The 16,907-nt window shown below is 30.0% G+C and overlaps 1 protein-coding gene across 7 annotated transcripts in view; it reads left to right on the top strand.

Moving 5' to 3' along the window:
* Nucleotides 1–16,907, top strand: part of LOC142334232 (ubiquitin carboxyl-terminal hydrolase 16-like) — an 89,629-nt gene that overhangs the window by 57,399 nt on the left and 15,323 nt on the right. For all 7 annotated transcript variants that reach the window (XM_075382086.1, XM_075382090.1, XM_075382089.1 and 4 more), the window contains exons 11-13: nucleotides 4,360–5,676; nucleotides 10,133–10,326; nucleotides 15,418–15,519. In XM_075382086.1, coding sequence (XP_075238201.1) covers nucleotides 4,360–5,676; nucleotides 10,133–10,326; nucleotides 15,418–15,519 — 1,613 coding nt within the window. The remainder of the gene's footprint in view (nucleotides 1–4,359; nucleotides 5,677–10,132; nucleotides 10,327–15,417; nucleotides 15,520–16,907) is intronic.

Below are 16,907 nucleotides of genomic sequence, written 5' to 3' on the forward strand. Positions count from 1 at the left end.
GTGTGCGAGATGGGTTCCCAAGATGCTGTCCGACCATCTCAAAACAATGAGAATGGATGCCTCCCTAACACATCTCCAGCGCTACCACAATGAAGGAGTAGATTTTTTGAACAAAATTGTCCCACAGGACGAGACATGGATCCATTTTGAAACTGAAGAAACAAAAGAACAATGTGGATGCATTCTCATTCTCCCAGTAAACCAAAGAAGTTCAAAAACCTTCTCAAACAGAAAGTGTATGGCTACTGTGTTCTGGGACCGGAATGGAGTTCTCTTGTCTACGAAGGCCAATTCAGAATAAGCGGAGAGGAATGTTGTCATCAGGCATTGTCTTTCTCCATGACAATGCTCAGCCGCACACTGCAGCTGTAACAAAGAAACTCTTGCAGTGTTTTCGTTGGGAAGTGTTTGATCACCCACCATACAGCCTGGACTTGGCTCCATCCGATTTTCACCTCTTTGTTCACATGAAACGCTGGCTTGGAGGACAACATTTTGGCACAGACATCAAGCTGCAGACCAGCGTAGAAACATGGCTGAAAACACAGGCGGCTCCGTTCTATGACAAGGGTATAGGAAAGTTTGTACCACGCTACGAAAAATGTCTAAATCGGAGTGATGACTATGTAGAGAATTAGTGTAACTATGTAAGTACTTGTTACAAATAAAAAAAATTTTATTTTCAATGTGGTTTTAATTTTGTGACCGATCGGACCTTGAAAAAAAAGTAACCCTCGTATTTTTGTAAATTAGTTTGGTTACAACTACAATAAATTTCAGATTGTGTCATTTCAGTTTTCCTGTATTAATCCAAAGTATTCGTTAACATAAAAAAAATCTACAACAGTTATTGTGAATTTCGTATAAAAATTGGTTCAATAAATATGTATTATTCTTTTCTATATATTATCTCTATTGGGAGTTGGAAAATGTTAGATTTAACTTGTTAAAAATTTCCATTTGGTTGAGTTTATGCATTTTCTAAGAGTTTGTGATCAAATCTATACATCTGTCAGCATATTGAAATTTTTTAGTTTTAATTTTTTTCTGCAAATTATGTATAGATAGTTTTATCATATTCAGGATTTTTAATAACTTAAGAATCTATTACCTGTTCTGGTTTATACTCTTGGTGTTAGAAAACTTGCATTTGAAGAAATGATAGCTACATACTATTTTAAAAATATGCTGGTGTTCACTTTTAGTCAAAAATAGCTTTTCTCATGTTTTGCGTTAAAAAAAAATAATGTGAACAGACTTGCAATCTGAATAACTTTGTTACGCCTTTCTCTTGATAATTTTTTATTCTGTATGTCATCAAAAAATTAATAATAACAAAAATTTTAAACTATACAAATTTTTAACTTTTTGTGAAATGTATTTTATGAAAACAAATTTCCACCATTTTCTTCTTATTTTGTTTTCTGTTAAAAACTTTATAGGAACAAAAATCAAAGTACGTATTTTTTTCTATACATTTTCTGTATAAAGAAGTGGCTACTCTAAATACTTATTCAAATAAATTTGTAAATTGAAAACTCTAACTAAAGTTTCTGTAGGTAGTTTGTTCTAGCTGAAAAGTATGAATTAATTTAAACTTTTCACTCAAAGAGAGAATCTTTTTTTATGGTAATTATAAAACATGTTGTCTATAACTTACAATTTAATATTTAAACAAATATGGAATACAAAAAATTTTAAAGTATATAATTTTATTAGACAAGTTGAAATCTAACATTATATGTATATCACATTTAACAATTAAAAAATAAATAAAAATTAAATAAATTAAAACCAATTACGTTCTCTTTTTTTTGGATGTTGACTTTTTTTCACCAATTTTCATTTTCTAAAGTGAGTTTCATTTCATTGAGGGATTTAAACGTTTCATTATTACACTTTAATTTCAACCTTCAAATTCAGTTAATAGTCTCAGTGCTTTTACAGCTTCTTCACACAATTTTTTTTTTTTTGTTGTGCCATTAATCCCAACAGGAATAATACTTCCTTTATAAAAATCACTGTTTTTTATTTCTTGTGGTCTATAATTATAAATATTACTTAAAGATTTCCTTTTGGGGTTCTTCAATTTATATTTTTATACCAGAAGTTACAGTGCTGTTGAAAGATAATTGAATGTGAAAGATAATTTTTTAAGTAAGGGCCGTTTCAGTTTTGAGTTTCATCGCTTCATAGCAATAATCATAATGATTTGTATCAGCAGTCATCATTGGCAACAGTAGTCCAGTCATATTCATGTTAGTTGTCGTGCAAAATCTAATTGAAATGGAATCCACAAAGAAATTTTCAACATTTATGAACCAGATGTTTTATGTGAAGATAAAGTTATAAAATTGTCAATATTTTCAGGAAGCAGGATAAATTTTTATGAAGAAGCGTGTAATCTCTAGTTTGTGATCATAGATTATTTATTGAAAAAAATTTCAAAAATAGATAGTTTACAGTTTCACAATTATCAAAAAATTTCCAAATATTTCCTGTTTTGTATTTATGAAATTTTTTAGAAAAATCTGGGTTACAGAAAGGTATGTGCCAGGTAAACACCTAAAAAGAAATGAAAGATATGAATTATTTAATCAATTTGTGACTGGAGATGAGACTTTGATATGTACACACAAATGCTAAAATATAGCAACAGTTGATGCAGGAGCAGCATGCATCATTTCTTGTGCCCAAAAATTTAAGCAAAAACGTTAAGACAAAAGTTTATGGATACTGGTTTTTTGGGACAGCAAAGGAATATTGCCTGTTGGCAATATTTCCTTATTGAAGTACTGTAAATGCCTGTGTGTCCTATGAACTCATAAAACAAAAAAATTACTTTACTGTTTAAAACAAAAGATTTGAGAAGCTGTCCATTAGATTTTTTATCGACCCAAAAACGTTCAACTACACATTACAATAAAAACACTTAAGAATTAAAGCAACTTCTGGGAAATTATTGAACATCACTGCATAGTACCAAACTACCACCTAGTAGTTACTACCTCTTTCTTTATTTAAAGGAATCGTTTGCATTGAAAGCCATGTCTTGTTTGTATAATAATGTCTGTGTAATAATTTAGTATATCTATACAATAATCTAGTTTGACAAAGCTGTCATATTAGTACTTTTTGATTTTTATCATCTCTGATAGAGGAATATTTCTTTTATATTCATATTCTTCATTTAGATTGTGATGGATTCAGCTTTATTAAAAGACCTTAAATATCTTTCTTAGAAAGATCATAGTTATAAATTTCATCTTAAATATTTCTTATGTCATCAACGGTTTCTTTTAATAAGTAGTTACCAGAAAGCTTTCCTGTTAATAAAACTCCTGCGCTTAGCTGAATTTCTGATTGTAAAAAGCCTTTGTATATTCCTGTTATATTAACACAGATTAAAACTTTAAATCTTTGTTTTTAAATAGATCTTTTTTTGTTTTTATATAAGTCTTTATTTTTAAATATTTATCTTTTTTTATTTTTAAAAAGCTCTTTGCAGCCATAAATAATAGCTTATGGCTGATACTTCAGTATTCTGCAATTTTGTTGGTGAATCTGGTTTTAATAAAATTGAGATAAAAGTTGAACTTTATTTATGTTGTAAATTTGACACTGTAAAACAAATATATTGAACAAATTTTTACTGCATGAAGAAATTAGTTAAATTAGTGATATTGATATTAGTACTATTTGCAGATATTTGTAAAATAGGGGTTACCTTAACTTATAAATTTGTTATTCTTTTGTTATGAATAAAAGTATAAAATAACAACACTGCTCCATGTGAATTTTGATGTATAATTGAGTTAATAAATCCATTATGAAGTAGCATGTAAAGTAAGCACATAGTAAATAGGTGATTAAAAAAAACCTTGATTTTGGTATTTCTTCTGCTTTAAATTGTTAAAATGTGTAAGTAAAAAACTGAAATAAAATTTCTCTTCTCAGTCAGTTTTCTTATTTTTTAATTAAAAAATAATTATTTATTCAGTGGAATTTTTCTGTTTGGATATGGATAATTTAAATATTCTGATAACTTTTTTCAATTTCCTTATGGTGTGTAAAAAATTCCTGATATCTGAACTTTGGCAAATTTTTGTTTGAGCCATGAGAAAGCTAAAAACCTTTGAGTTTTTTGTATACTTTTTATCTGAAGTATTATGCAGTTAATTTTATTATTGCATGTTTAACTCATTGTTTTGTAAATGATTACAAAAATCTTACTTTTGTTTTGATCTTTTAAATTTTCCTTTGGGTAATTTTTTTATGATTGAATACAAGATAAGATAACTTTTGACAGTAAATTTACTTGATTAGCTCAAATAACATTTTGTTGTTGTAATGTTTCAGAGTCTAGTGATGCTGATGTTGAAGACAATGATGAAGTAGGAATTGAGGATAGAAAAGCTGAAATTTTGGAATCTGGCTATAGTTCAGAAAAGCTTGCTTCTAGTAGAACAAGTCCCACTACTGAAAGCCATGGCGAGGTGGATGATTCCGCTTGTGCTAGTCCTGCATCTGCATCTGACCTAGGTCCTATATCCAGAGGAATTGCAAGATTGCAGATAGAAGAACCGACTATTCAAATAGAAGAAAAACAATGTTTGTTGTCACATAGGCCAGAATCAGGTTTGGGATCTAGTATAGTGTCAGTTCAAGAATCAGCTGTGTCTGTTCTAGGACAATCAGAGTTAACACAAAGCATGGATTCTTCTGATTCTATAAAAGGTAATCCTAGTTTTACCTCACGTGATATGAGCACTGAGAGTTTACAAGAAGTTGGTCTGCCGAGTCAGGATGGTTCTGTAAACAGTGAACATGATGATACTTTACCTGTTGCCAAAGCTAGTACTGTATTGACTGAAGGGTGTTTTGTAAATAGAAAATCAAACACTACCGATGTACAGCTGCCAAATATAATGTTAGATGTCTCTCAGGCTGATTTATGTATGACTATAAACAACAGTGAGCTGAGTGCAGCAGGTGATTGTGATCCTAATGAAACTTCAAATGTGAATAATGAGTTAAGTCATATAGAAAGTCAAAAAGATAGTAGACCTTCATCGATGCTAGGAAACGATAAGTGGTTGGCTAGAAGTAGCCCAGTGGAAAATTCATGTAATCAAATACTCGATAGCAATTTACTTAGCGTGTCGTTAGAAAATTACAAAACAGAATATTTATCTGGATCTCCAAACCATGGGGAAGATGATGTTACCTTTTTACCGGTGATAGAATTGGTTGAAAAAGAACAGAGTAATATTGTAGAAACTGTGCAAAAAGAATCTGAAGAAAGTGGTTATCAAGAAATGGGATTTGTTCTGGTTGGTGGTATCTCAGACAATAATAATTGTGAAATCTCTGTAAGCTTTTCTAAAAAGAAGACTGAAATAGCATCATTGGATAAAGAGCAGAATGAAGTTGCTGCTAGTTGTGGTGATTGTAAACCCAATGATGCTTTATCTAGCAGTAATGAAAATAATGATGAATATGTTGAAGTTAATCCTGATTTTTATAGATGTAGGCATATTACATTAGCTCCTCGTTATCAATGTTTTGAACGTGAATGTTCTGTATTATCCTGTTTAAATCATTTCACTGCTATTGAAATGATGGCTGGAAATAATAAAGTTGGATGTGAAGCTTGTACAAAGAAAAACAATAAAGGTAAGTGTTTTATTCTGTTTTTAAGTTGTTTATTATTAATAATTTTTGTACAAAAAGGTTTTGTATACTCTTCTATTGGAGTTCATTCTTTTCTAATAAAATTCTTTTTTTTTAAGTTTGTGTCAAGTGAAAAAGTAATAAAAATCTAAGTAGTTTATTAATAACTTACTATATATTAAAGTAAATGTAGATTATGATGTAACTAACAATTATGTAAAAGGAAAAACAGAATTAGCTTGCTTTACGGCTACTTACTTGTACCATAAGTGCTTACTATAATAACATCAAATTCAAGTACTACTTTCTGATGTATTAGGTAATATCTATATATAATAAAATATTATGAAAGACCTGTGTAATGCCGTAAACACATAGTCCATTATAATGATATTTTTTCACTGTATTGTGTTCTTCAGTTTTCTCAATTTTAAATAGGGTTATTTTTATTTTGTATTCCAAAAATGTGAACAATGGAATTTTGTGTGTTTATTTGGTTGGCTGTTTACACAGTAATTACAGGACTCATCCATTTGTCTTGAAATTTTCTACCAAGCATTATGTTTAATCTTGTATCAAGGTTATAGTCTATTTCTAGTTCAAAGAGAATTGAATTTGCCCCAAGAATTTAAGATTTAATATAAAATATTTTTTTCTATTGCATGTAATTTGGAACATTTTTATTCTCCCTAGCTTAAATCTTGGCCAAGACTGGATTGTAGCTTACAGGTCTATACTTACAACCAGGTCTACTCTTTGGGTTACAGTTCAAGAGTAGTTTTGTTTTTTGAGAAGAGTATTAATTATTAATCTTTATAACTATTTTTAATTAATAATAATTATGTTTAATTTAATTTTTGATTAAAACATGAATGATCACTTTTGTTTACTGACTGAAAAACACTTTGATAAAAATGCAGTTTCAGTTGAGCAAGTCATTTATTTTTCAGTTGAGTTAAAGTAAAATTTTTCAGCTTTCTCTCATATTTTTATCTGAGTTATTGCTCAATAAATATATTATGATACAATGTCATAGGTAGAAATAGTTGATTTAGGAAATGAAAATAGAGAAGAATGCTAGAAATATCAGGTTCAGTTTTGCTTTCCTTCTGTTTATGCTGTATGTTCATGTTTTCTTTTCCACTGTCATTTTTCTCATTACTAATCAATTTTGTGTTCAATTATAGTATTAATGATTCTGATTTGCCAGATTAATAAACTATTAAATTATCATTGACTCTTATTCACCCATAATAAATAAGTGATATTTATTATGAAAATCTTTTAAGACTAATTATGTCACATCACTTGACTCTAACTTATCTGTCAGGTTGATATCATGATAACCAATTTTTTTTTCTCTTTATCACTTCATAATTATAACATCAAAATCAGATAATTTGGAGTTTAATTCTCAAGGTTTGGCATCTTTTTAGTAATAATTTCATTCTTGATCTAGAAATAGGTGGGTCACATGCTGGAGATCATAATAATAAAAAAATTCTTGTAAAAATAACTTATTATTTCAAGTTTAATGCAGTAAAAATAGGCTTAAAAGCTGGCAAAATAAGGAAACAATTTGAGCCCTTGGTTTTTTTTTTACATGTGTAAAATTAAAAAAAATAACAATACTGATGGTAATAATATTATCAATACTGATAGTAGTAAGTCAAAGGTGTAGGCTGACAATTAGTATTTCTAGCTTTAATTTTTAATTTAGTTGATTGAAAAGTAAAATTCGAATCAAGTATAGTTTATATCTTCTGAAGTTTATATTAAGTTATTTATTATCACATAGCGAACTATAATTGGAATACAGTATTTTAAGTTTGGGTGAAGAGAGATGAAACAAGTTTCTTTTAAATATTTAAATTAATTATTGATTTTACAAAAAAATGAATTGAAGATTATATAAAATTGAAATTTATATTAAATGCAGTTTAATTTTTTTTCACATTGTAATAAAAAAATAAGTGACTAGACGTTATTTAAGTTTTTGTATTTTCTAACACCTCTGCTGTGATGTTCTTATGTTGACCTTTTGTGACTTAACTTTATATAAGTAAGGAAGTAGGAAACAACAGTGAAAACAGAAGGTTTAGTGAAATTATCTTCATTAATCTTTTTTCTCATGTACCTTCACAATTTATGGTCAAAATATGCAATAAATAAATAATTTCTTAAAAATATTTTTTCAGAATAATTCAGTTGCAGTGAGTTAATCAATAACTGAATAAGTGAGTAGAAGTACATATACAAGTCGAAGAAAAAAGTCAAAGGTCCTCTAATTATTTCTTTATTCAAAGTCTAATTTTACTGTTAATCGCTTCTGATTTATAAGTTAATAACTTCTTATTTTGCTCCACAATGAAAAATATGCTTAGCATTTATATTTTAAGAATTAAACAGTAAAGTTTTCATTTCTTGATTTTATAAAGATTAATGAAATAAACAGAATACTTAATGTTTTATATCATTATTATTTGTCTTAAGATTTTTGTTAAATTTTTAGCCCAAAAAATATTCTATGAGTATCTGCTTGATTTGTTACCTGTAAGAGTCATACCTTGAGTCTACCTTGAATGCTGTGAACATAAAAATTGTAAAACTGATAGTTCTTTGCAGTTCTCAATATATTTGATTTTAATGTAGCTGGTACCAACAAAACTGATCGCTGAACTTACACAGGATATGTTATTTACTCTCTCTTTTTTTTGTCAAACTATTTAGATGAATTATCAAAAATATTTTGTCGAAGTTAATGTTTTCAATGATATAACCAGCATTTTTAAATGTTTTGTTTTTCTTTTTATTTATATTAACTTTTTTCCTAGCATCTAAATCATTAATGTATCATGAATAATTCTAGTATCTGAAAAAACAGTTAGTTAAGAGTAACAGAGTAATCAATACTGATAGTAATAATCACAGGTGTAGCTTGACAAATAGTGTTTCTAGATTTATTTTTTGAATTTAGTTAATTGGTTTAAAATTCAAATAAAGTATAGTTTATTTCTTGTGAAGTTTATATTAAGTTATTTTAAACAGGTATATCATACCAGGTGTGTAAATATTAAACCAGAATTTTTGTATAGAAAATACACGTTTATTGTATGAAAATGATAAAAAATATTTTATTCAAAATATTGTCCATCGCTAGCTACTCATTTTTCCCATCTCTCTTGACAATTTTTGAATGCCACACCAAAAAAACTGTTACTTTTTTGAGGCAAACCAGTCATCAAGCCATTTGTGTACATTCTCATAAGAAATGAAGCACTTCTCAGTAAGTGCGTGTCCCATCGATGCAAATAAATAGTAGTCTGATGGAGCCAAGTCTCTTGAGTAAGCCACATGCGAAAGTATTTCCCAACTGTATGCCTCAATCGTTTCCTTGACAGTTGTGCTTGTGTGATGGTTCATTATCTTGAAGCAAAATCACTTTGTATTGCCTTTTTTTTTGATATTCTGGTCATTTTTCACACAGTGCTTGATTCAACTTGATCATTTGTTGTCGGTAGCGTTCAGTATTAATGGTTTCGCCAGGTTTTAGCAGCTCATAATAGATCACACCTTTCTGATCCCATAAAACACAGAGCATTGTCTTCTTTCCATATCAATTTGGACTTGAAATCAATGTCGATGGTTCGCCTGGAGTTATCCGTGATCTTTTATGTACTTAGGATTATCGAAATATATCCACATTTCATCACCTGTCACAATTCGATGGAGAAATGACTTTCTTTTGTACCTGGCAAGCAGCATTTCACAAGTGGTTTTTTTGGTTTTCTTGCTGTCTTTCATTCAGGTCATGTGGAACTCATTTTACCATCTTTTGGATCTTTCCCATGGCTTTCAAATGTATGGAGATGGCTTCTCGTGTTACATTTAATTGATTAATGAGTTGTTGCGTTTGAGCATCATCCTCATCCAACAATGGTTGCGGTTTGCTGTCTTCAAACCTTTTTGGTGGTCTCCCATGTTGTTCGTTTCTCATGTCAAAATTGCCATTTTTGAATTTTTTAAACCGCTCAAAGCACTGTGATGTACCAAGAGCATGCTTACTGTAAGCTTCGAAAAGCATTCGATGTGATTCTGCAGCAGTTTTCTTTAAATGATAACAGAAAATCAATGCTGTCCACAAATCGTAGTTTGTAGGTACAAAACTCGACATGTTCAACACTAATTAAAACTATGCTGTTGTATGAAATTTGTATTGTTGTGAGTTGAAAATCTTTGTCAGCTGTCAAAGAACCAATGATGCGGTTTGACAGTAACTGCATTGACATCTAGGGCCATCTACGGGCAAATTCAAGTTTCATATTTACATACCTGGTACATGTGCATACACTCGCTTGGATTTAAATGTATTTCTAAGTCATTTTACATTCTGTAGTATTTATTTTTTACAAGATTGTTAATGTTATATTGTCTTTTTATTCAATAAATTTTGTTTTAGGAAACAAAGATAAAGAAGTGAAGAGTATTTATAGAGTTGCAACTAAAAGACTTTTGATATGTTCACCACCTCCAGTTCTTATTTTGCATTTGAAACGCTTTCAAGTTCAACGTTACTCATTTAGAAAATTAAGTTGTCATGTAACATTTCCTGTAATTTTGGACATTGCACCATTTTGCTCATATTCAGTTCAGGTATTTAAAAAATTACTGTTTCTACATGTTGGTTGTTAATAATGCTAATTTTATTTGAAAGTGTTTAATTAATTTTAAATTTATTAGTTCGCTAAGAACCTTTACATTTCACTACAGATTTTTATTTCTTAATAAACTTTTTTTTTGTTATAAAATAGATAGAGGAATCATATTAATATTTGGTAAGCGTCTTGGTAATGAAGTTATAAAATTAGCTATCATCAGGACTTAAATAACTTAGCAATTTACAAAATGGTGGCCATGTTTTTTTTTTCAGTCTGTTATATCTCCATAAATATTAATTTTATGAATGAAAATGTGTGTTGTTACTAAAATATTAAGTCTTTTATTTTGAACAAAATGACACTTCTTTTTTTAAAAATCTGTTTACAAATTACAAATAGCTGAGTTTTGGCAGAAAGTTGATGTTGTAGTTTTATGTCTGTTTTCATGTCCTCCCACTTTATGTTCAATTCAACTAAATATTAATTGTTTTTATTTATTGTTAATTATAGTATTGAAAAATAATATCAAATTAAATAATAATTTTTTGACAATAAAATTTAATATTAAATAATAAAACAATTAATATTAATTTGTTATTTTTGAATAAAATTTTACACAGCGACTATTACTGCTGATCATGTTATGTAAAAATGCAATGCATATTATTTAAAAATAAAACCATACGATTTTAAAGTAATTTAAACTCATTGTTGTAAGTAGTTAGTTTGTGTAAGAGTGTTTGTTTAACATTCCCCTGGTTTATTTTCTAACATTCGTTTTTTATATATACACATTTATATTTTAACATTCATTGGTTTATTTTTTAAGTTATTTTATCATCATGGAGTTTGATTATCCTTTTGCGCAAATATGAGACATGCACTTAATTTATGGTTTAGTAAACTGCAACAGGGTAGAAGCAAAGTGACTTTATGAAAACAGGTTTCCTAATAGACGTGTACCACTTTAAAAACTTTTGAAAGACTTCACATATGGCTTAGGGAAACGGGTTCATTTACACCAGGGAATCATGACTGAGGTAGACCAAGGAGTACTAGGACTATTGAATTAGAAGAAAGTGTTCTGAATTGTGTGGAAGAATCCCCCTGATGAAAGTACACGTTCTTTGGCAATGCAAGAAAGTGTGGGCCACATGACTGTGTGGCAGATTTTAAATCGTAACTATCTTTACCCTTATCACTTCCAGAGCGTACAGGGGCTAATTGCCAATGGTTTTCCATGTAGATTGGCTTTTTGTAACTGGTTTTGAAGAATATTAATTGAAGATCGTTTATTTTCAGCAAGAATTCTGTTCACAGATGAAGCTTCTTTCAACAGGAATGGTGTTCAAAACCATCACAACCAGCATATCTGGAGCTACGAGAATCCTCTTGGTACCTTACAAAGTAGCCATCAATAAATGTTTACCCTAAACAAATGAGCAGGTACTTTTAATGACTGTCTTTTGGGTCCGGCCATTTTACCAGATTGTTTAAAAGGAGAAAATTATCTTGCTCATTTGACTGAAAATCTTCCACATTTGTTGGAAGACCTACCCTCTACAATTAAGGGAAAATATGTGGTTTCACCACAATGCAGCTCCAGCACATTTCAGGCAGTTGGTGTCAGATTTCCTACACGAAACTTTCCATGAAAAATGGATATGCCGTGGGAGAGCCAGTACCCTGGCCTGCCCGATCACCTGACTTAAATCCTCTTGACTTCTACCTGTGGGGCCATTTGAAACATGTTGTTTATTCAACTCTAATACTCAACATTGAGGATCTTCAACAAAGGATCCAAAATGGATTTCAAGAAATTAGGAATATTCTCAGAATTTTTGAACGGTTAAGACAATCTCTCAGAAAAAGACTGGAGACTTGTGTAATTTCTAATGGTGTACACTAAGAACAACTCTTATAACTTTTAACAATTGTTAACTGTTTGTTTAAAAAAATGTACACCTAACATCTTATAACAATTAACATAAGATTATCACAGGTAGTTTTTATTTTTCTAATTATTAGGTCTATTATTGTAAGAAAATTATTATTAATTTGATACTAATTTACAGTATTAGAATTAACAATAAATAAAAACAATTAATATTTAATCAAATTGAACATAAAGTGGAGGACATGAAAACAGACACAAAATTACATCAATTTTCTGCCATAATTCGGCTTTTTGTAAACCGATTTTAAAAAATGTCATTTTGTTCAAAATAAAAGGCTTAATACTTTAAAAAAACATACATTTTGATAAAACTAATATTTATAAAGATAGTGGATTGAAAAATAAACATGGCTGCATTTTGCAATTTGCAATGTTATTTAAGTCCTGATTTTTTGCTAATTTTAAAACTTTATTAAAAAGACAATTATTAATGTGATTTCCTGTATCTGAACTTGAGTTATACATTTTTATATAAATATAACAACATGGCGAACAGGGGGAGAATGAAGGATAAATTGCCATATTTCTTGAGGATATTTTTTGTTTAGTTTTACAAATAGAATCCGAAAAAGTATAGCCAGCCCAACATTTTAGAAATACTCTCTCTGCATATATATTTTTTTCTTTTGCGATCTGTTATAAACATGTATATTTTTTTGGGTTTAATAAATTAATAAAAAAAGGTTTTGTAGCTTTAAACATTTGAGTAATATTTCCTAACCAAATTTTTACCTTTTAGTTTTCTGACATATAAATCCAAGAGTTGAAGAGAATTAAAATTGCTAGTTAGGATGCCTTTTTTTTTATAGTTTTATGTTATGAAAAGTGCTCATCATTATTACTGCTCTAATTACTGGTATTTACATTAATGCAATATTTAAATGATTTAAATTTAACAGTTACGGTAGTGATGTTTGTAATTAGGCTACCTTTGAAGTAGGTGGATTCTGTCTGTTTTCTGTGCAAGTGAAAGTATTTTGGGCTCTTCTGGTCCAAAGGGTTCATTTATTACTTTATCTTAAAAATCCAATAACTTTATGGGTTTACGTGAATAAATTTCTTTTGAGCACAAAATGTGTATCATTCTCTGATGTTTTGCTGTCAGTGGACAGCAAAACATGAATAAATGTTATATTCATGTGATACAGTAGTTGAAATAAATTAAATATTTACAACTACTATATTTGGAGCAATAATGCACAACAATTGATACGTTGGTGTTTAAGGTTGTCTATTTTCTGATAAAAAATTAGGTTCTTCTGTGTTAACGAGGGTCATTTGATTTTTTAATTTTTTCTATTTGTTTCATTAATTAATAACTTGGTTGTAATAAATAACATAGTTTAATTGAAATTTAATTTAGTTTAGTCTTAGGTTTAGATCAAAATTAAGGTTAAATTATGTTATATTATTTACCATATAATGATTTCATGTACAGAACTTCGTGCAATATCAATATAACCTAACGCTTGCTTTGCTTGCTAACCTCTTCTAATTTACATTAAATATATAAATTATATGCAGCTTATTAATCACAAAAATAGGTATAAACTACATACAATAAAATTAACATACAAAATACCAACAGCAAACAGCTTAAATTGGGTACCTCCAGCTCATTAACACAGATGTACCAAGAATTAACTAAAAAGTAAAATAAAAGAAGTAAATAAGTTTAGTGATACTAAATAAGTTTCATTTATTTAGTTTATATGCACAAACAAATTTTAAATATTCAGGGTATTTCTAAATTAGTTACGCAAAAGTAACCTCTAACAATGAAAAAAGTAAATAACTTGTTTGATACATCAGTGAATACATTATATCTTAAGTTTCATTCCTGCCTAACACCATTAGTTCCCAATTTTATCAATAGAAGGCACGCATGAATGAGTAATTCCATCAATTATGGAGTCGTATACTGGTGCAGAGCCTGCTCATTGTTTTTATGGTTTGAATCCAAATTGGCTACTACCATTTGAGACAGTTCATAGCTAAATATCGTAAGCAGCCACCTCAAAGACAGTTTGTTGTTGCATAATACAATCATTTCATTGAAACAGGTTGTGTATCACATAGGACGCCAGGTCATGGTAGACCTTCAGTTTCTGAAGTGGCAATTGAACAATTGCGGCAGACATTCATTTGTTGTCCAAGTAAATCAACAGGTCACACCAGCTTAGAATTGAGCATTCCTAGGATTATAGTATGGAGGGTATTGCATAATCGACTGTCATTTAAACTTACAAATTCCAATTGATACAAGCTTTGAGTGAAGGTGATAAAAAAACAAACTGAGTTCTGTGTAAATATGTTAAACGAAATTGAAACTGAAGATAATTGTCTTAATAAAATTGTGTTCAATGATGAAGCAACCTTCTATACCAGCAGTAAAATAATTGATAATAATGTTAAGATGTGAGTGAGCGGAATTCACATCACACAATCAAACATGTACAGTCTCATCTAAAGTAAATGCTTTTTGTATTATATGCTGGGGCCTTTTTGCCAGATCTACTGTAACTGGAATATTTTACCTGGACATGCCTGAACATTATCTAATGCCACAGTTACAGGATATGGGCACAGAGTTCATTTTCCAGCAAGATGGCGCACCATCTCATAATCATTGTGCAGTAGTTACATATCTCAGTAGCAAAGTACCGACCGACTTTGATTGGAAATGGTGGAACAATTTCTTGGCAACCACACAATCATCTGATTTAACTCCAATTGACTTCTCTGTATGGAGTTGTATTAAAGACAGAGTGTTCATTCCTCTGCTTCCATGAAATGTTGACAAGTAAGCTGTGGCAATGCATAACTCAAACATTTGCCATCATAGATCAAGACATGCTGCATAGGATTTGGCAGGAAATTGATTACAGATGGAACATCTGCCATGTTATAAAAGGTATTGAACATTTGTAAGTAAAACTTGAAGACATAACTATGAAGACATAAGTTTTGTATCAAACATTTCTGCAAGTTATTTACTTTTTTCATCATTAAAGGTTACTTTTATATAACTAATTTAGAAATTGTATAACTAATTTGTAGATCTAAAAATTGTGTATCTTGTTATACGTCTCTCTTGTTTCTAAGTTTTGATGTGAATTTTTTTTTTAGAAACAGCTACGTCCAGGACAAACTCAGGTTCTTTATTCTTTGTATGGTGTTGTGGCACATAGTGGAACTCTTCATGGTGGACATTACTATTCTTATGTTAAGGTAATCTTCAATAATATTTATGTCTTGAGAGGGAAGTTTAACTGTTTGTATAAATTTATGTTTCAATTATTTGAACCTCAAATGTCAGTTTGTTACCTTATTTATATCTGTAAGTTTTGTGTAAATGGATCATGTGTATTTTATGTTTTGTATGTATGTGGTTAAATATACATATCTTATGTTGCTCTCAGGACACTGCAGCAGTAAGAATAAACAGCAGAAGCACATAGCATGCGCATGTGGCAGAACACAAATTAATAAATTTATGCAAAGTAAATTTCATGGATATTGTAAATGTAGATTTTTTAACCTTAAGAGTTTTTCTACAAGTTACATTGTAGAAACATTCTAACTCTAATCAGATTTTCTAGGATAACCAAGTACAGTCAGTTCTTTTTCAATCAGGTAAATGGATGTAGAGGTTGAGTTGGAGAACTCGGACTGTTAAGATGTGCTATTTTCGCTCCGCTGTTTTTTGCTTTTTGATCGGGTTTTTTCGGCTTTATCTATGAGGAAAGTGCTGTTTAACATTGTGATTGGACTACTGGACAAGTCTAAAGAAAAATAGAATTTTTTGGTTAACGGATTACTAAGTTTTTTAAATTTTTTAAAAAACGTTTTTGTTTTTTGTTTTTTTTAAAACGGAAATTTTGGATTCACATCGAGGATGGATATACAAATAAGTTTTTAAAATTTTGTGAAAATTAGACAACAGACAACTGAATTATTTCTGTTTTTTATAGTGGACATTTCGTGCAAGTTAATACAGGAGAGAGACATCACTGTATTTAACGTAAATGACTTGGAAAATTTTCACTAATAACAGTAGGTATACTGAATTTTTTTCTAAGTGTTTACAGACTTTTATAGGGGTAACTTTAAATGTTCATATCTTGTTACCCGTTGGTCATAGACCAAAACTTGGGTCATTTCCTATCGATTGACCCTCCTTATTTTTTTTTTATTTTGGGGGACCGCTTTGACCCCCCTTATTTTTGACCACCCCGTTGGTTCTGGATCAAAACCGTTCAGGATCTATACGAATTGGATCATTCCCGATTGATTGACCCCCTAATTTTTTTCGATTTTGGGGGACCATTGACCCCCCCCTTATTTTTGGCTATCCCACGTGTGGGGTATCAAATTAAAGGGAATAACTTGGAGAACTCAACTGCCACATAGTTGTTGAGTTTATTTATCATCCATGGCGGATAAAGCAGAACAAAGTTATGCTAGTGGACAGGGATCCTCAGGCCTTCCGCCGCTGAAACCGACTGATCCCAAGGGCAAATAACGAATTAGACAATCCTCCTCTGAAGAAGAGGTCTATACCTTATATAGACCTCTACTGATGAGATATAGAGGTCTATACCTCATCAGTTAGTCTT

This window comes from Lycorma delicatula, chromosome 1 (genome assembly GCF_047948215.1).
Source record: "Lycorma delicatula isolate Av1 chromosome 1, ASM4794821v1, whole genome shotgun sequence".
NCBI classification, from domain to species: domain Eukaryota; kingdom Metazoa; phylum Arthropoda; class Insecta; order Hemiptera; family Fulgoridae; genus Lycorma; species Lycorma delicatula.